General features: G+C 32.3%; 1 protein-coding gene across 2 annotated transcripts in view; it reads right to left on the bottom strand.

Annotated features, from left to right (window-relative positions):
- LOC113511546 (protein spaetzle 5) overlaps positions 1–22,708 on the bottom strand; it is a 68,184-nt gene that overhangs the window by 29,346 nt on the left and 16,130 nt on the right. For both annotated transcript variants that reach the window (XM_031913513.2, XM_026895173.3), the window contains exon 2: positions 18,201–18,277. In XM_031913513.2, the coding sequence (XP_031769373.2) occupies positions 18,201–18,251 (51 nt within the window). In that variant the 5' untranslated portion in view covers positions 18,252–18,277. The remainder of the gene's footprint in view (positions 1–18,200; positions 18,278–22,708) is intronic.

Here is a 22,708-nt window from a genome sequence, read left to right as displayed (position 1 = left end):
TGATAGGGTGTGTTGCTAGCAAAGGAGCTGTTAAATCTCATTACTAACAATCCCTTTCCCTCCTTACTGAATTGGTTTGCGTCTAGATATTTTGGATTGTGCCTATTATCTGGTTCCTCATAGCGCAGGGTATTACAGCTTGTAGTTCAGGCGAATGGTGTAATTGTGTACTGTATATTGCTCTTATTAATATTGTTATGGTATATAAAAGTTATTTTTACTATCCTACAGGATAAGCAAAGGCCACTAAACTCTATTTGATAGGCTTCCATTCTCAAGATATCTCCCTTCCTTCTACTTTGTGAAATGAAAAAAAAAAACAATTATTTAGTATTACCTAATTTTAAAACTATTGGCAATTAAAATTAAAATACATATGTATATGTAAAAATTATGCTTATCGAAAATGGGAAACTGTGTTTTAATTTTATGGATATAAATTTTTTTATAGAACTCTTAAGTACTCTTCGAACTCTTTGATTAGTGTCACTGGCTGGTTAGAAATAAGTACATAATTTTGTAGTTTGCACATTGTTATAAAAGCGTTTTTTGTTTATAATTTTGCTTTTAGCTATGTATTTTTGTATATCTTATTTTATTCTTATGATTTTTCATTACACAGAATATTATAAAAGTATTTATGTATCAAGTACTTATATCATGTACAGATACAATACGAGTACACCTGGCCGTTCATAAATATTTAAATTAAGAATATAAGGTTTTTAAAACATTTGACTTTTCTGGCGGGAAATTCTATTTTGTGCTTGGTCACAAATTGAAAATCGAACTTTGTGATTTATAGTGGAACGTGAATGTAATTTTATATGATAAAAAAAATGCAGAATATAATAAAAGTACTTATATATCAAGTTCCTATATCATGTATGGCTACAATATATGTACCTGGTCGTTCATAAATATTTAAATTAAGAATATAAGGTTTTCTGACGAGAAATTCTGTTTGGTGCTTGTCACAAATTGAAAATCGTACTTTGTGATTTATAGTGAAACGCGTGAAAGTACTACAAAAATTACATTAAATCTTAATTAATCAAAAATTGATCACAGTAAGTACCTTAGGAGTTTATAAAGAGTGTCTCCATATAAATTCTTGACCAAAAACATCAAGTCAACTTTTTGTTTTTGATTACCTGATTACAAATTATTACTTTAAATTAAGATAAGTGGGTAAAGGTTACATAATATGTCTTTACTATTATTTATTTAGTTCTTTATAATATTTAATTTTATTTATATACTAGCAGACCGTCCCGGCGTCGCACGGATGGACATTTTTAACATTTCCCGTCACTGCTCTGCTCCTATTGATCGTAGCGTGATAAAAAGTATACTATAACCTGCCCAGGAGTATGAAGAATAATTGTACTAAGTTTCGTTAAAATCCGTCGAGTAGTTTTTGTTTCTATAACGAACATACAGACAGACAGACAGACAAAAAAATTTTACTGATTGCATTTTTGGCATCAGTATCGATCACTAATCACCCCCTGATAGTTATTTTGGAAATATATTTCATGTACAGAATTGACCTCTCTACAGATTTATTATAAGTATACAGTACAGATTTATTATTTATATTTTTTTTATTATTAAATTCACCCCATTTCTTGATTCAATTTCAATTTTGATTCCATTACGAAGTTTTTTTGCAATATTTCCATATTGGAAAATGGTAATTCTTTATTGTATAAAATCATGTTTTCGCCATGAAGTCCCGACATAGAATGGACCACACTTTCCTTTCTCGTGTGTATCGTAAGTGGCACATAAGAGAACTTAATGGTCGAGGGATGGGAAGCAGCATCCGTCTTAAAACACCATTAAAGCCTAACTCCTCTATGCAGTTGGTAATAGTCGCTATCCATAAGGTGGACTGTCTGCTCGTTTGCCTCCCTAAAAAACAAAAAAACTATTGGCAAAAGCCCCCAATTAGTAAAGGTCTATGTTTAGTAATGAGCAGTTAACGGCTGGTACGACATGATGATAGAACACTGTTTAAAAAAATATCAATTCAACTAATTTGACAGTTGTTAATTTAATGTTGACCTGTTTTTGACACGCGATGCTCCAACCTTAAATTATATAGATAGACTAGCTGACTCGGTAAACGTTGTTTTACCAAATACATTATTTCGAGAACTAGACATGAAAATTTCTCGTACAACAGTTATTATGTTCGATTGCCATCTTGAAACCCTATTGCGGAATATAAAAATTGCGCTTAAAAAACAGGGGTTGATCGTAAAAGGGTGAAAATTTTAAGTTGTATGTATTTTTCAATGATAAAACATATTTAAATAGAATAAAAAAAAAATTGTCAAAAAAAAATTTTTAGGGGTGGATCACCCTTATCATTGAGGGTTATAAAAAATAGATGTTGGCCGATTCTCAGACCTACCGAATATGCACACAAAATTTCATGAAAATTAGTAAAGCCGTTTCGGAGGAGTTTGGTAACAAACACTGTGACACGAGAATTTTATATATTAAGTTTGTCTCCATACAAATGCTTCGAGATAAACAGGTGAACTGTTTCATATAATTTTATAACTTCTATATTTATTTTGCACCTTTTTAATGCGCAAAAAGTAATTTTATTTATTAAATAATACATCAAGATACATTGTGTGCATAATATAGAACAGTAAAAGAAAAACGAGTCAGCTAATTTAAATAAAAACAGTTAGTTGACAAAAAGTTGACCCGTTTTTGAAGCTAATATAATATATAATCTAAGGCTCCAGCTATATGATCTAAGATTAGGAGATAAACAAGACAAATTTAAATACGACCGTAAGTAGCTACTTGGCGCCAGTGTTGCGATATTTAATTTCCATTTAATAGCCTTTCTGGGTCAAATACGGTTATAATATTATTATCAGCTGGTGACTTTATTCGCATATACATACGTGTTGTTGATACAGAATTTAGAAATACTTGTTTACAAGCTTTTAAATCATCAAGTTTTTAATTGACATCAAAAAGAATGTTCTCAATTTACTTGTGTTTTTTCTTTTATGTTTCGTTACTTCATAACTCAGTCATTTATAAACCGATTTAGAAAATTATTTTTTTATCTGAAAGGAAATACTTACAGATTGCTCTCACAGAAATTTTATCAAAGTCGGGTTTAAAAGTTTTTTAAAGTTTAGTTTTTATATCAAAATAATTAGTTTTGCCACAATTAAAGTCTGTTTTTTTCTAAATATATCATTTATACGCACGAAGCGCCCTGCGTCTCCTTTCATCATGCGTACGACCAAGGAGTGGAACTCTCTCCCTGTTTATGTCTTTTCATCCAAATAAAATCTGCACCAATTTAATGCTAATGTGAATAGACTATTCGTGGGTCGGCGAGCCCCATGTTAGACCACATAACATCGCTTTCCATCAGTGAAGTTTTGATTAATCGCGGGACCCATCAACAGTAAAACAAAATATGTAGTGAGAATTATTAGGGTACTTGTCACGTTGACCTCAACGTGGCTCCCTCGTGTTAAATTTCTTACGAATTAATTACGATGGGTTAACTGACCTGACTTCATACTCATATTTCTTCCCTCGCTGGTACTCCGCCAGCATTAATTGTTATAATAAAATAAATAAATAAAAATATTTTTGCACTGCCGTCTGAGTGACGTCGATTACGTAAACAGTTGGCGGTCGATGCACGTCTCAGACGAAAGTAATTAATCTAACATCATAGATTTATTGTATTTCCGATGATATATTTTATGAAATTATTTACATTAATTTTATTTCATAACATGTAGAATTTAATAGTAAGATAATTTATGATTTAGCTTCGCAAAAATGGCGACCTCATTCGTGACAAAATTACTGTGAGACTAACAAGGCAGTAAACTTTATTCGTTGTTAAAAGTATTGTCTAAATCGATTCAGAATTTAGCGATAACTCACTCTCCCTTAAAAAATACAAGTGATCTAACCAGTTCCATTTGGAAGTTGGTTGAAAAATGAGTTACTATTACCCCAAAAACGATGATCAGCGGGTTGTAAAAAATTTATAACTATTTCATGTTTTCAAACTTACCAATTTCTTTTATGACTACATTATATTAAATTATAGTGAAGGTACAGAGGTGTAAAATTTTAGTTCCCAAAAATAGTAACACATTAGGTGAATCATAGATGGCACAGTGCGTGTTGTCTTAGGTGTAGTGATCTTCGAATGACGATTACTATTTACCATTACTAACTGTTAACTAGTTCTTAAAATTTAAAAAGGAACTTTTTAGCTATTTTAAAAAGTTTTATATATTTTTATGCAAATTAGAATGTCAAACAAGCTGACGGTCTTTCTCGTGAAAAGTGGTAATGGCCTACAGACATGAACAGTGGGCATAACAGAGTATACCGTGTCCTATGATACCCTTCTTGCGATGCCAATCCTGAGGATAAAGGCGTTATGCCTCTGTTTCTTGTAATTTATTTGCTATTTTTACATTTATATGATTAGTTTTAATTACTATACTGAACTTATAATGCTTAACTTCTATATTGTTACAATATATAAATGCAATCATCATCTTCCTACCCTTATCCCAATTATTATTCGGGGTTGACGTAATATGTTTTTATCCATATTACAAAAAGATTTGGCTTATAGTTTTACGACAGGCTGCCTGCCTGACGTCAAATGCCTAAATGCAATAAATGATTAAATTGTTGTTCAGTTGCATATGAACTGATTGCTATTTTAATCTGCATAAAAATTTTGATAAAAGAATTTTTTTTTTAATATATTTAGAATAGTCTCTTTATATATTTTTCTTGTAAATAGTATTTAATAGAACTGACTAATATGTATATTTAGACAAATGTTCAACATGAGAATCTGGTATTACAAAAGACAAATGTAATTTTACATAAGCACTATTATTGTCTGAGTGTAATGACCTGCAGCAGACGTTGGGTCATCGCATAATTTTATGAAATACTTAATAGGTTAAAAGATACCCATCTAAATAAAGGAAAAACAAGTTGTTTACGAAAAAAATTGTTGTTCTTAATTAGCGTACGTCCGATAGATGTACGAGTATTATTATGTGACTTCCAAACGAGGGAAGACCTCAATTAGTCTATTTTTAGTAGGTACATATATTACGTGGTTATGTTGTCAATTGTGAACCGTTTTTTATTGTTCTTTTTGAAATTGATAGGGTTTTTTAATGAAAATTAGAAAGGCAAACAAGCTGACGGAGATGGATCTCCATCTGATGGAGAGTGGTAACCGTCACCTATAAACATGTGCGACTAAAACCTCTGAAACCGCAGTGCGGTTTGATACAAAATGATAAAAGGTAGATATGGGCATGATTTCGAACAATTCTTCAGTACACAATCTTTACAGTTTGTCTAACCAGCGTTCTAATTGTTGCATTAGTAAAATCCCAAGGTTCGATGAGCGAATAAAATGATCCATACAAATGGCGATTTAAAAAAGGTTATTCGTGCAATAAAACAAACATTATAAACGGTGTTTCATACACATTTCATACACTTACAAGCCCGCTTGTGCAATTGACGCTTCAATGAGCATTGGATAGTGAAGTGTGTGCATGTTGAAATAAATATAATTGAAATGTTTGTAGATTCTTGAATCCGAAAAGTTTATTTTTTGTAACCTTGAGATTATAGTTATGCGCTTTTTACCTAAATACAACAAATCAAAAGAAGGTTACGATGTTAGATAGTATAATATTGAACGCGTGTTTGATGTAGTCAGATTGTTCAAGTTTTTTTTATGTTACTCGGAATGGCGAAGAATCGGACGAAAAGTGATAATGATTGTTAAAGGCATGACAAGAATCATGGCGTCAACAAATAAATTTTATTGCTAACCATTTATGTATTTATTTATTCTTTATTGATTATATTACAAGAAATTTCTGGTAAAGGTGGATTTAATGCTATACTTATAGCATTCTATCCCAATCAAACTTTGGCAAAATAAATGTAAATGTACGGTGAAAAATTGAAAATTGTTGTAGAGGGAGACTTTGTACAAAAGTTGATTGCTTGGGTACCTCTGTCCCATTCGTGTTTCAACCGTGAAGCAGTTGTGTTTGCATGGCTGTGTTTCGGTTTGAAGGGTGGGATATAGCGTGAATTTACTGGATACAGAGGAATAACACCTGAGTCCTCAGGAATGGCAACGCATGGGGGTATCATGAGCGAAACAGTATACTCTGTTATGTCCATGGTACTGCTCATGTCTATAGGCGACGGTTACCACTTTCCATCAGGTGGGCCGTCAGCTTGTTTGCCATTCTAAGTTGTATAAAAAAAAAAAGATAAATAATTTCACGTACTTGAACATAAATAATTATATATACGTATTCATGAGTTCATCCGCGTGGTCCCGGCATAGAATAGGCCACCCCTTCCTTTTCCGTGGGTGTCGTAAGAGGCGACTAAGGGAAGACGAGGTATAGGCAGCAGCGTCCCTCTTAAAACATCTACTGGCAAAACCCCATAAGGGGGAAATTTATGTTCAGCAGTGGACTATTAAGGGCTAATATGATGATGATGATTCATGAGTTACCACTGTCGAGGATTGAGGTAATTGTCAAAATTAACATTTTTCATATATTTATCATTATAGATTTCAAAATTAACTTTTTTCATTTATTCATAATTATAGATTTTCGTAGAAAAATTAAAAGATAAATGAATAATAACAAAAATATATGAGATCACATCAACAGACAGTATTTTGATTCAAAATTAATATTAATAAATAAATAAGATTATAAATAAAAAGAAATAGCATATTTGTAAACAGGTATTATGCGTTCGTGCCTTGAAATTTCACTGCTATATCCTGCCTCGTTGTTTGGTGGCTGAGTAATAAATATAGAATGTAGATATTGAATTAGGCGCATAAGAAAAGAATATAAAAAGAAAAATAATTTATTAAATATATCTTTAAATTTCTTTCTTTTAACCCATTCGTGTTTCTACCGTGAAGCAATTGTCTTTGCATGGCTGTGTTTGGTTTGAAGGGTGGGATATGGCAGTGAATTTACAGGGTATAGAGGAATAACCCCCGAGTCCTCAGGAATGGCAACGCATGGGAGTATCATGAACGAAACAGTATACTCTATTATGTCCATGGTACTGCTCATGTCTATAGGTTACCACTTTACATCGGGTGGGCCGTCAGCTTGTTTGCCATCCTAAGTTGCAAAAAAAATCATGTAACTGTTGAAGATAACATAGATAAATTTGTTATGTGCTATTCAAAATAAATTATATTGCTAATGGAAACATTTATCAATTTATATACCTTCATCCTTATTATTATAATTACTAAGTATATATATTATATATTTTACAAATTTTTCTTGATAAAATAGCTTTAGTTTACTTGAATCTAAAATATGATTATAGATATATTCTATTTAATCCATAATTAAGGGGATATATATCAATAACTTCTGTTCTACTTCGATAATATTGTAAAACTGTCATTATGACACTGTAATATTCAACTAGCTATAACCAAGTCGTTGTACTTCCTAATGTATGGTTGAATGCATTGATAACTAACTCATTCCTCATATTTTCAAACGAGTATATACGGCTTATGCCTTATGTTAACAGAAAAGGCCTTCTTTTCCCGTGTGTATTGTAAGAAGCGACTAAGAGGACTAAATTGTTAAGGAATGGACAGTAACGTCCCTCTTAAAATGTTACTAAAGCCTAACTGCATTTGGCAACTGCCTGTCAAACGTAACAACTACTAGCACAACCCTCCTTATAGTGGAGGCTTTTATTCAGCAGTAAACTGAAAAGGATTTGATTTAAAACGTAACCTACTGAAGCGATTTTAATAAAATTTCTATAGTATACCAATCTGTAAATGTATCTTTTGAGATAAAAAAAATATCCAAATCGGTTCACAAGTGACGGAGTTATGAGGTAACAAACATAAAAAAATATAACTGACATCTTTTTTAAGCTGATTGAAAAAAAAATCTGACGACACAAAGTAACATTAAAATAAAGTAATTTTGACAAAAGATGACTCTGTTCTACTACCGAATAATAATATTTGGGTCTTGTGTATGTCAGCGATTATTAGCATAATAATAAACATATTGCAGGACAATAGTTGGTGACCTTGTAGCTTATTTCAGCCACGAGTGTGAGTGAAAGAAAATGTTTGGTATTTCCGTTCATGTTTCTAGTCTTACTGCACAATTGTTTCTGAGAAATTATGAGGTAATGCATACAATACTTTAAAAGGCAGTTCTCATGGATTGGTGTCCTCATTTATTTTAATATTTTTTTTTATACAACTTAGAATGGCAAACAAGCTGACGGCCCACCTGATGGAAAGTGGTAACCGTCGCCTATAGACATGAGCAGTACCATGGACATAACAGAGTATACTGTTTCGCCCATGATACCCCCCATGTGTTGCCATTCCTGAGGACTCAAGTGTTATTCCTCTGTACGCTGTAAATTCACGCCATATCCCACCCTTCAAACCGAAACACAGATTTAGAAGATATGGCATGGGATAAAGCTACTTGGAGGAATATGCATGATAATTTAAAAGTTTCCTCTTGTCGGTGCAACATTAGTTGCACAAACTTTTAAATTACAGATAACCCATGATAATTTTCCCGAATTATTTCGACGTTTTGATCAGGTTACACCGCCCGTGGTCACGTGTGGTGTTAATTTAAAATTTCAGCTAATTTTCTAGAACCACATTGTGATCTTACTATTTTATCATTATCATATACATCTCGGCTATTATCTGTCCACTGCTGTACATGGACCTCCTCCATGGACTGCCATAAGGAACGACCCAGAGTCACCTGCATCCACTATATTGTGTTGAACCTTAAATCAATTTAATAATCGTAATTTCATAATGCATCGGTAGGAATTGACTCACTCCGGGTATATATACACTTGCATAGATCACGAGAATTTTTGTCTAGTGGAATAGAATATATTGAAACACATGTACTACCTTAGATTATATAGATGGAACGTCTCCATAGAAAGCGTTATATATATGTGTCACCGTAAGATTGTAAATACCGTTAGATTACAACGTATCTCGCGAGATTGTAAACTGTCGAAAGATTGTAAACCGTCGCATACTGCTTACAATTTGACACTTTATTTTTCGGTAGATTATACTATCTATCGAAGTGAAGCTGTTAACAGTTTTCAGGCTCGATGCTCTATCTATATAATCTAAGGCTACTACATATATGTTTGTCAAAGTAAACGGTTTGCATAAAAGAAATTTCGATTTACGGTCACAAAGTGCTTTTTAATTGCTCAGACTTATATAGAATATATAGAACTAGTTATAAATAGGTAAAGTTGTATTGTTTCAAAAGTTCGCTAGCAAGTCCTCCTCACCTCTGCCCTTGACACTGTTTCAGTCGTGGCACGTTACGGAAATAACACAGACTTGTCACCCAGAGTTGCCAGATGCATTATTTTATTTCTACTCAAATTATAATTTTTTTTTTTTTTATAATTATGTAATTCATTTGATTGTATGAATTCAGTTGTTAATTTACGTGTGTTATAAATGACTCAATGCGTTTATCTATCTATCTAGTTAACAAAATATGTTTCTCTTTATTTATACTTCTCTTTAAGTCAGTAATAAACTTGTATTCGTTATATCTGCGTTTAAACGTTTAAAATAAAGTAACCATTATACGAATGACGATCTTCTGTTACTAAATATGTATAATAATAATAATTGTTTATTCGGTAAACATTGTTACACTTACAAAAAGTTTCATACAGAGTAAAATATCATGTATTGGAAGTGAAACTGTCAGGTACCGTTTGCCGAAATAGATCTCGCTCAGCGTAATGCTGTAGTCGAGAAGCTACAGCGCCGATTTTTAGCAGAAGTCCTTTGGGTACATGTATATAGTAGAATATGCTAGGTTATATAAAATAGATCAAAACTGTCAAATTATTTAACCGTCCATTTTATTTTTCTTTAAAAATTTTTCCAACAATTTTATTTCTCCAAAACTTAAGCAACACAAATTACTTTACCCCAAATTGCAAAAAGATACCTTATCTGGCAACACAATTGTCGCCATGTCCTTTACGCCCATCATCTATCATCCCCTCCACAAGTACGTAGGTACTCTGGCGTGTAAGTAGTAAAATTTACTTCGATATTTCGTTAATTTTTCTTGCAACATTATCCAAATAAAACATGTTGCGAATCCAACATTCTTTAAAGTTTCTTTCAACTTCTATGATTGGTTTAAATACTTTCGACTGCAGTGATTTGGCTATATTTTTAGGCGACTTCAAAAAAGGAGATTTTTTTTTAATGGATGATAATGGAATGGTAACTCCATCCGCGCTATCCGTATACACCGGCGGGGTACCAGTGAAGGATGATAGGTGAGGATCAAGTAGGTCAGTTAGCCCATCGTGACGAATTCAACAAGAATTGTTCACGATGGTTTCCAAGAGGAACCACGTGGACCTGATAGAAAAAAGGAGGTTCCCAATTCAGTTATATTTTTTTATGTTTGTTAACTCATTATTCCGTCAACTCAATATCGATTTGGAAAATTCTATTTTTTCTCAAAGGATATACTTACATTTTAATGTAACATAATAATTAGACTTATAGATTAGTAATATAGACATTTTATCAAAATCAATTCAGAAGATTAGTTTATAATTCAAATTATCGTTTTGTGGAACACAATCTTAGATATTTAAAATACAGTAATATTTAACATGCCCGCCTGATGGTAAACAGTAACCGGAACTTTTATAATTCTAGAAGACTCACTTGCTTGTTGCCTTGCCTATTTTCAAAGGGAAAAAGTATCGTTAGCAATAGGGTCTGACTGTTTCATTAATTCAGCACGATGGTTTCCAAGAAGAACCAAGTAGAACTTAACCTAACTGAGTATATTGCTATTAGTGAGACTGGTAGTTCACATTACTAACAATCCCTTCCCTCCATAGAGCGTGGTGGTCCACTTCAAACTCACTATTCACATAAAATGCAAGCAAACTGGTTTATATTTAATGGTAGAATGTATAATAGTTTCAAAGTCGTTGTATATTATAATAAGTTTGAGTCATATTTCCAAATACAAATCTTATGCAATGGCCAAAAATCATAATTATAAAAGTCAGATCTCAAATTGGTAGTTGATTTAAATACGCGAACACTTTCTCACGGTCGAGATAATAAATCAAAGATTTTGACCAATACAGAAAGTTCTAACTATTATTGTTTATATAATAATGTCTAAAATTACAAGTAAACTTTTTTGGGTGGCAAATAGTATATATATATACATAGTATAGTCTATCCTATAGAATGCGACTACTGCAACCGGTGTTGCCAGAACTAGTTATAAAAATCCTTAATTATAGTAACTTACTAATTTACGTGTACTACCATGTCCTAAACAGAATATGTAATTTTGTATCTTGTTTTCTTTTGGTAAATAACCTATTTTCACACATTAAACAAATATGTCTTAAAAAAAGTATATCAATTACGACATGTATTGATTTTTTAATGATAAATAACATAGTCTCTCCGATAGAACGCGGCTACCAAAATCAGTGTTGCCAGGATTTAACTTATAAAAATCTTAACTCTCAGTAACTTAAGATATGGTAGTAAATAATCGGAGTATGTAACGATAGGTAATTTTGTACCATGTCTCTCTTTTAGTACATTACCTACTTCCAAATATGAAACAAAAATTTTAAAAAGTATTTAAAAAAAAATTAAGTAACATATGTTGTTTCTCAAATACTTTAAGTTGAAAACATTAATATAACGTACAATAATTTCTTCATTTTTTTAAATAATGCAGGTTCTAAGAAAAACACTGTTTTTAATGTCACAAAATTAATATTGAATCGCAAAGATAGTAAAGTCTTAAATAATAAGTAGATTAAAAAAAAATCTGTTTAGAATTCATAAAAAGCCTCTCCTTTCAAAACTAACCAGTTTTGTGTCTCTACATAGAAAAAAAAATGATATCTTAATTATTTTATACTATTATGGTGGCAAATAAGCATACGGCCCATCTGATGCTAAGCGCTATCATCATTTCTGACGATACATTATGTGACTCTTTGTTATATGGTATATTTATTTCAACATATTGAAATAATAGTCTCGTTAAGGCGATCCTCGTATTTAGATCGCTACAGCCGGATGCACCTTCTCTCTGATCCATACTAGGTACTACTGGTGTCTTACTAGAGAAACTTCACGGTTCATTGACCTTACCCTAAACATTAATAACATCAGAATGCAGCCTCACCAAATATACCTCGATGGAAATTTCGGTAGCGGATGTCTTTTACTAAGAAAACAAACAATTTCAATTATCGATTGTTATTCGTACATTGCTCGGTGGAGAACAGTTTCAAGTACAACCTTTCACAATTTCCGCGTAATGGTTAACGCGAATCGCGCGAATTTGTATTTATGAATGAACTCGCTCGTGGGTGGCGCTTGCATAATAGGCACGCGCGCGACTTTTTTGGACGCGACGTGACGCCGCTGTTTGCAATCGGCGAAGCTAATATAGTTTATAGCATGCCAATTAATAAGTAGACTACAGTGAGTCAACTGCCCTCTTGATATACTAACACGCATGTATTGTAAATACTAGACATTTATGAGTGACTCATACACCAGAATTGACGGTGCAAATTCTCAATTTATATGAACACCAAAAGTATTACTATAATGCAAAAGTTATTTATTGATAAGTTATTAAACACTGGAACACACTCCCGATTGATATAAGATCTACACTAAGCAAGCTAGCTTTTAAATACAAATTGGGCACCTATTTCTTAGAAAAATCACTTTCCCTTAAAGCTTCTCCTGCTGGTTACTCTGTTTGAGTCATAGATTACTATTTGCTCTTCTATTGCAGTTGTTTTATTTAATTGTTATATAAAGTAATATTTTATGTATTTATTGTATATATATGTATATATATATTTAATATATTATGTGTAAGTTTATATTATATGAATTTATCAAGTAATGCTTTATTTTTCCTCTATTCAAATATGCACCGCTTACGTATTTCTCGGTTTACCTAACGGTTGACTGGTAGAGAACACCGTCTGGTGTTAAGTCCACCAAATGTATATAGAATTTTACTGTGCATTAAAGATTAAATAAATAAAATAACCAATCCCTTATACATTAAATACAACCTGCAGTATCTGTTACTGACTATAGGCCAGTAGCAGTATTGTCGGCATTTGGTAAGTTACTTGAGTCGTTTTTACATCGTCATATCACTCAACAAATTAGGAGTGTACTTGCAAACGCTCAGCATGGCTTTAGAGAGGGACGTTTCACTACCAGTAATCTGATGTCATTCTGGACGTACGCAAATGGGACTGTTGATTCCGGATCTCAGGTTGATGTGGTTTCCTTTGACTATAAAAAGGCTTTTGATATGGTAGATAATGATGTGCTTAAAGAGTTAGCTTTTATTGGTTTTTACCCCATCATTATTGCACTTTTTGCTTCTTACTTGAGTGATCGGAAGCAATATATTCCGTATCGTGGCCATAATTCTGAACCTTATATATAATATTTTACTTATTCCGGCGTGAGCCAAGATTCCAATCTTGAACCGTTGCTAGAGTAAGTAAAAACAGCACAATGTCTACTTTTCGCTGATGATTTCAAATTTATTCTTAAAAGCTAATAGCAATTCTGATTGCAAACTTCTTCAATAAGATATTGATCGGGTGCAATACTGGAACGTTAAAATGGCTTTACGTTTAATAGAGATAAATGTTGGGTTTTGTCACTTAGTAAAGTCTGGATATTTCCAAAAGGCTCTTTGTGTATTTATGTACTATTACAATCTTATTCTTGAATCCAGTGTGTTATCTTATCCTTTAGTTACATATGAGGTCAACTAAGTCGTTGCACTTCAACTCATTGAGACCTTTCGTATTTTCCCCTGCCTTACACCATACCATCATTTACCTTTACGATATTTCGCTGTATAAATATCTATAATCATCTAGCTCCAACAAAGCTGTTCCCAGTAAACTCACACGCATACTAGTGTTCCATGGATGCCGATTAATCACTGCACAATTTTCACAGTCTATCAGAGGATCCAGTGTGTTTATTTCAACATATGCAATTGAATAAATAAATAAATTAAACATTGTTATTTAACATACGAATATCCAATGTTTCTTGGAAGGAGAAATTATTAGCGACTCAAATGAATCCATAATCATGTAAAGAATGTTTCATGGCGCGACAAACCTTGCTAATTGCTATACACTTTGACCCGTGTTCTTTTGCAGAAGTGTGTGTCAATATTGGCATAGTGGTGTCAAGTGCGCGCTCGTGGCTCTGACGCAACGCTCCCGCAATACGAAACGAATAAACCGTTAAATGAGTACACATAGCTGCACGACAAATGTATGGGAATCAACGGAATGGGAGTGACGATTCATATGGAATTAGAAATTGCAATCACTCTAGTGATGTACTTGTACATAGATAATTAAATTGTACCACAAAAAAATTATCGTCGATTGCGAGAAAAACCAATTATTTTAATTTAAAAATTAAACTACTAGACCGATTTCGATAAAATTTCTATGGGACCAATTTGGAAGTATATGCTTTCAGATGCGAAGAGAATTTTTCAAATCGGTTTATAACTGACGGAGTTATGAGGTAACAAACGTAAAAAAACATGCAACTGAATTGATAACGTCCTTTCTTTTGAAATAAGGAAAAGGAAAAATGTTTCTGTACTAGTTGTGCTTATGTTTACAATGAAATCATAATATATGGTTCATATCCTCTCAGTCCTCAAGAATAGTAACGTTTGACAGACACTAGGGTCGATTATGAGAACTATTTCTATAATTATAATTTCAGTTCGTTATCATAGCCAAAATCTTTGTCATAGGGACCAATATAAACTAATTTTCTAATACTTTTATTGTAATTTTAGTTAACGATAGTGCGTAAAATAGTAATTTCGTAAAATAATCAATTTAAAATATTGAGTTAAGGGATAGATTAGAGACATGGCGTCTGAGAATTGACTAATGTCGAGCAGCAAAATATATATATATGTGTGTGTGTGTGTGTGTGTGTGTGTGTGTGTGTGTGTGTGTGTGTGTGTGTGTGTGTGTGTGTGTGTGTGTGTGTGTGTGTGTCTGATTGTACCTATTAAGCATACGAGTACTTCATAATGTATTTATTAATGTATGTTCTACTAACTTTGTAATTATTGTATCGTATTTATAAAAAATGGCAATAAGCAAATATTATTATTATAATTGCTAGTTTCTATCCACGATAAGGATTGCCTTTTGTAAACTTCGCATCAATAATTTACTGTATTTATTATTTTTATAACTAATGTAATAAAGTGTAAATCCTATTAATATAATAAATGCAAAAGTTTATAACGATGGATGAATGGATGGATGTTTCTTACTCTCTCACGCATAAGCTACTAAACGGATTTGAATAAAATTTTGGTATATGAGTGGGTTATATCCTAACTTAGTACATAGGATACTTATGTACTGATTCACCAGGATGGAGCCACAGGATACAGCAAGTAAATAAATAAATCAAAACTTACGATTATATTATTTAGAATTTAATATAATATTAAATTGGCATGAATCGAAGGTAGATTTGATAGCATTTCTTTTCTCACTTAGAGAGTAGAGCTTTTACTTTTGTTGCAAATATTTTTTAGCGTTCTAATTTCTGGTATTATTCAATGAAATATCCACTTTAATTATGAAATGTAATTTATTTAAAAACGTTTGCTTGGTTACCTCTGTCCCATTCGTGTTTATGCCGTAAAGCATTTGTGTTTGTAAGGCTGTTTCCGAATGAGATATGACAGTGAAATTACAAGGTACAGCGGCGTAACACCTTAGTCCTAAAGAATGGTAACGCATGACGGGTATCATGGGCGACACAGTATACTTTTTAATGTCCGTGATACTGTTCAGGTCTATAGGCGACGGTTACCACTTTCCATCAGGTGGGCCGTCAGCCTGTTTGGCATTCTAAGTTGCATTAAACAAATATTGACATAAACGTATCGAAAATCATCAGTGGCCTATTTCTATGTTTTTTTTTTTAATGTGTGATAATGGCATGGTAACCCTGCCTGCGCTGTCGGTATACGCTGGCGGAGCACAAATAAGGGATGATAGATGATTATGAAAGCAGGTCAGTTAGCCCATTGTGACGAATTCTGCTAGAATTAACCACAAAGGTTTCCGAGAAGGATCTCGTGGAGTTCGGCCTAATAGGGTGTATTGCTGGCAATGGGTTAGTTGGACCCCATTACGAACAATCCCTTTCCCCCTCTTATCAATATGTTAAGCAACGTTCGCTTAATATCTTAATATATTTTTGATCGTGTACATTATGAATATAAGTAAGTTTACTAAATGCTAATGGGGCACTGTATAAAATGGCGGAGCGTTTGTAATAATGGCGTATAATTTGTCTATAATTCGTTATGCTCTCCCGCAGTGTGAACTCCGACTTATTATGTTTTTTGTTACACCAAGTGGCGCCTGTAGTCTATATACATATAGTAAAGTTGTAACTAGACTGTGTATATTATTTATTATTATTTACTTTATTCTCGGCTTATTTGCCGGTTTTCTCAGACAACCCGTCCCAAAAACCTTTGGAAAAAAGAAAGCTGAGATCCCAACCCCTTTTATTGCCATATATGTGTATGCAAATTATTAATATTATATTATATTATTATTAAATCAGTTGTTAACTGACCACTGCTAAACATAGCTCATATTGGTGATTTTTGTGAGTAGTTGCCACGCTTAGCAGGCGGGTTGACAATCGCAGTTAGTTTTTGATTGATGTTTTAAGAGGAACGCAGTTATCCTTCTTTCGACAGTGGAAATTTCTATCATAACATTGAATGCCCAAAAATTATATAGAAGAACAAGTTGACTTTAAGTCTATCGTGTCTGGATACCTTTTTAATGTGCATTGCAGAAAAAAAAACGTAGCTGTCAATTATTTTTTAACCATTTTTTCTTTAATTTTGAACATGAGTTATATCACCTTGATTTATTTCATCAATAAAAAAAATTATACAAGGAAGGGTTAAGATCCCTTAGTTGTCTTTACGATACTCACGGGAACGGAAGGGCTTTGTTGATGCGGTACTCACTTGCCAGCAAGCGAGTACCGCTACGATTTAAGTAGATGGAAAGAAAGAGTTGGTCCATTCTATGCCGGAACCCCACGGCATACTGTATATATACTAGAGGATATATAAAAAAAAATAGAGGGGCTTAATGAGATAAATAGAAGAATTTTTTTAATCTGTCTGTCTATATGCTTGTACAGGCATCACGAAAAAACTACTACATCAAATTAGATATTATAATCATACAATTTTTCATACTTGTGTTCGTGAATGTTCGTTGCCCTTAGAAATTTACTTGATACGCCATTTAAAAGTAGTTTAAAATCCACATGTATAAAGTTGCGGTCAAAAACTAGTATATAATTATAGATCTAATTTCGATTGGTTTGTCACAAAAGTATCTAAATATTTTAATAAAAACTATTTTTATAAGTAAGGATTAGTCGAGTTACCCTGAAGATAATTTTTTAAATAAATCATTATTAAAAAAAAGTTTATATTCACCGTAACGGCGACATTCTATAAATATCTCTGACCATTCTATTAAGATTTATAGCCGTAGGTATATTTATTTATTTATATTATTAAGACTAAAGAAAAAAAAACGTTACGCTCAACTGCATTCTTTAATACTACGACGAATTACATTTTATATTGGATTTATCGGTTTGAAGGGAGGAATAACACCTGAATCCTCAGGAATGGCAACGCATGAGAGGTATAATGGGCGAAACAGTATAATCTGTTATGGCCATGGTACCGCTCATGTCTATAGGCAACGGTTACTACTTTCCATTAGGTGGACCGTCAGCTTGTTTGCCATTCTATGTTGCATAAAAAAACCTACGTTTTAATCTATATTTCAATATATAGATTTATACCTATTGTAGTCTATTAATGGCTACTAATTCTAGTATAATAGTAGGCTGTACTCACCAATAAGAATGTTCTAAAATGTAAACTGTATCGTTTCATTTTACTGGCCATTTGAATTTCAAATTGCGCCAACACTTCTGTAACAAAAATTTTAAAGGATTATTAAAGATATTTAAATGACATGTAACATTTTAACTAAATTAATAATTAATTATATATAAATCAAATTAAAAATAAACTCTATTAGAGTAGACGTATATGCACATACGTAACATTGTTTCACAAAAAAACCCGACTTCAATTGTGGCTAAACTAGTTATTTAGATTTAAAACTAAACGACTGAACCGATTTTGATAAAATTTCTATGACAAAAATCTGTAAGTATATCCTTTCAGATAAAAAATAATTATTCAACTCGGTTTATAAATAACGGAGTTAAGAGGCAATCAAATACAACTGAATTGAGGATCTTCTTTTTTTATGTCTGTTTAAAAGATTATAAAGGATAACACTTTAGATAAAGGAGCAATTATCTTTTTAATCAAATAATAAATAAGTTTTATTTGAGTAAGCTTATTCATATATAAAAGATATTTTAAAATATATATTTTTTGATTCAATTGTAATTTCAAAACCTTATCTGTTTAAATGAAATTTGAAGAAACTCAAATTTACTTACATTAAAAAAGATTTGAAAAGATAAGTATTTATTAAAATGTAATGTTTAAAATAACATGGTTTGGTCATTAAACGCCCGTACGTGATTAACTAACATCAAATACGTGTCAAAGCTGAGTGGAGCCATTTCAGTGCATTTTTGGATGTAAAAATGATTATTTTATGTTTATTTTTAATTATGGTAAATTAAGTTTAATTATATGTACATTTTATTTGCTCATTTTTTTTCTCGTTTGTTGTTTATATTGTATTTTTTACATTGCACTGAATAAAATATTTTTCTTTCTTTCTTTCTTTCTTTCAAACAATGTCATCTGTATAATCGTTTTGAGTTTATTTATATCATTTTAAAATACTATAACATATTTTATTATAATTTGCATATTTTGTGTGGTTTTTGTAAAAATAAGTAGACCACTTACAAAAGAAAAATAATAGTAGGTGCCAATAAAAAATTTCAGTACTAAAAGACTCAATTTTAAAATTAATCTTAAAAATGTATGATGTTAAATAATTTATATTTTTTTTTTCTGAATTTAATTATGCTCAATCACGAACTAGAACACTACCTGACTATCATATGGTTGTCTAAAATATTATTTATTTATGTAGAAAGATACGCTTTCGACTTCGTATCTTTGTACTTTATCCGCTTTCATTAAAAAAATAAAATAGCTCTTATCTAGGAGGGAAGGAAACTCTGTTAGTAATGAGGTTTTATAGCTCTATTTCTAACAATTACGTCGACCTCTACGATACGGTCGTTCTTCACGAATTAAAGTCGTAATCATCACGGTGTACCAACTGGTGGGTTACTCTTGAAATAAATTCCAATAGATCGATATTAAAATTGAGACGTTTCTCTCTCTCTCTCTCTTTCGAATTGCAGTACTAACAACATAATAGTTTCATATTGTTCTGATACATGGATATTATCTTATTTTATATTCGCATATGGGGTCAGCTAAGCTGTTGCACGTCGACCCATTAGGATCTTTTGTGCTTCCCCCTGCCTTATACCATCATTTCATAGATCCTTTGTGTTACCTTAACGATATCCCGCGGTTTAAGATATCTGTAGTCCCTTGCCTCTGGATAAGCCGTTCCCAGTAGACTCATACGCATACTTGCCAACGAATCGCAGTTGCACATCAAGTGTTCCATGGATTTACATGGATATTAGTATAACTTGTCAATGTAAACTACTGTAAACCGACTCCAACTATAACTTAATTCTTAACTGTTATCTCATGAGTACAGTACAAAATTAACATTGATAGTAGATTGGATTTATATCGAATTTTAATTCAAGAGTAGGTATGCGGATCTTCCATCTTCACCTATCATCTGGCACAGGTACCCAAGCCAGCGTTTACCAATAACGCAAGCGATGTAACCATATCATTTTCACCCATTAAAAGAAGGCCCTGAACCTTGTTTAGTAACGTCTAATTATTACAATAAATTCAAGTTAAGGGCGCAGTAAAACTTTTGACACTGTTACGAAATCGAAGCGCGACCTTTAGGGCTAATCCACTGTACTGCATGTGGAACACGTATCGCTACGTAATAGTTAAACAGTAAAACATAACTTACTAAATCGACACGACCGTGCGAAGGTTAAATTTCACATCCTTCAAATTTAAATTGTACATAGAGTAGGTAAGAATTGTAGACTGTGTTCTTTGTTTTTTTTTTTATATATATTTTTATTTAACTGGAAATAACAAACAGGCCGACAGTTCACACCTGATCGGAGGTGATAACAGTCGCCTATTAGTGATTAATGATTATTTATTAATGATTAGAACCATGATTATTATACTATGCTGCCCACAGTACCCGTCACGCTTTTTAGGATATTATGTATACCTGTAATTTCACTGATATATGACATACTAGTGTTTACCTGCGACTTCGTCCGTATAACCAGTATATGTTTACTAAAACTTGTTAGTTAGTTATATACCAATAAAAAGTAGTATATGTTTTTCTCATGACTTTAGCTGGGGGGGGGGGGGGGCATTGAGGGGCAAAGCTCTACCATAAAATGAAAGGCCCCAAGAAAATTAGATTCGCTTTTTCGAAGTCACTTAATTATAGCTTCTCTACTACTACTACAATTCTACCAAAAAATTCTTTGGACCTATTCTAAACATGGGTCTAGCTACGGCCCTGGTCTTTTTCCATGCTATATAACATTAGTATAGTATGAAATTTGACATACTTCAAATTTCATAGTATTTGGTTAAGGCATTAAGACGCTAAGATGTAATAAATAAGCAAAGTCGCTTTCACATTTATAATATTAATAATAATACCAGTAAAGTACGAATTGAGATACCTTATAACAGATATTATCAAATAATGAGATTGAATTAATCGAAATTACTAATTTCATAGAACAAAATTTACGTATGTACTTTATAAGAATGTATTCAGGGGAAACACGGTGGGAATATTGTGTGACGTCAATCAGTGTTCGTGGTGTCTTAACCACGTCGATTGTTATCTCACAATGTTTGGTATAAGCTAATGCAAGCGTCTCTCATAGCGCATACGTTAGCATTATAATTTAAACATTAAATAAATCATTTAATCTTCGCCGTCGTGAATCCTTATTAATGTTATAAATGTGAAAGTGAATTTCTTTGTTACTTCTTAACGTTTTAACGACTGAATCAATCGCTATGAGTAATTTATATATACCATATGAGATAAAAAAGGACATAGAGATAGCTTTAATTATAAGAAATAGGTTTATTTTTATAACCGCCACACGGATGAAGTCACAGGTAAAAGCTTAACTTAAATTAGTCTCACAAAAAAATTAAGTGCAATAATTTGGTTTTATAATGCTGGCCTATAAAAACGACGTAAGATCGGCAATATCTGTATTATCTCATAATAAAAAAAAAAACGATATTCTTGTTTTAAAAACTAAATCTATAACAATTTTTAAAAATACCAAATATTTGCAAATGCCTCTATGATATTTCCGGTAAAACTAACACCGCATCGTTTTCGGCCGTGAGCCAAAGTTCACCAAATCGACATTATCAATAGATTCCATTATGCAATGAACGGAATCCATGTCTGGGGGTCAAGGTTCATATATTTCATTTGTAGTGTATGCTAATTTACTCAGCAGTTTTGTTATACCTTCGTTTAATATCACTCACATAGGTAAAACAATTTTTGTTGCTATGAGGAAACGCTATCCTGAGTTTGTTTGTTAATTTATACAATTTGTCTTAAATGGAAAATGTTAACGACACAAAATTGTCTATAAATCAATATTTTACTATTATAATAAAATTTGTAACTGGACGATGTCTTTAAATAGAAAATATTTTTAATAATCTGTATCAACATCAACAAATTGCTCCTATCAAGCGATTACCAGACGGAGACTTTGTACGAAAGTCGATTGCTTGGGTACCTCTGTCCCATTCGTGTTTCAATCGTGAAGTAGTTGTGTTTGCATGGCTGTGTTTCGGTTTGAAGGGTGGGATATGGCGTGAATTTACTGGGTACAGAGGAATAACGCCTGAGTCCTCAGGAGTGGCAACGCATGGGGGGTATCATGGGCGAAACAGTACACTCTGTTACGTCTTTGGCACTGCTCATGTCTACAGGCGACGGTTACCACTTTCCATCAGGTGGATCGTCAGCTTGTTTGCCATTCTAAGTTGTATAAAAAAATATAAAAAAAAAAATAAAAAAAAACAAAATTTCTTAAAACTTTGTCTGTTTGTCTGTCTAAATGTTTGTTCGGATATGACACAAAAACTTAAAACACTTTTACATAGATGATTAGGTAATTCTACGAATTACTCATTCGAATACAAGCCTGTATTGTGTAATTCAGAAATGCGATTTAGCTATG

Source organism: Galleria mellonella, unplaced genomic scaffold (assembly GCF_026898425.1).
Source record: "Galleria mellonella isolate WM207_F2 unplaced genomic scaffold, CSIRO_AGI_GalMel_v1 utg213, whole genome shotgun sequence".
Classification (NCBI taxonomy): domain Eukaryota; kingdom Metazoa; phylum Arthropoda; class Insecta; order Lepidoptera; family Pyralidae; genus Galleria; species Galleria mellonella.
This window is presented reverse-complemented; position numbering and strand designations above follow the sequence as displayed.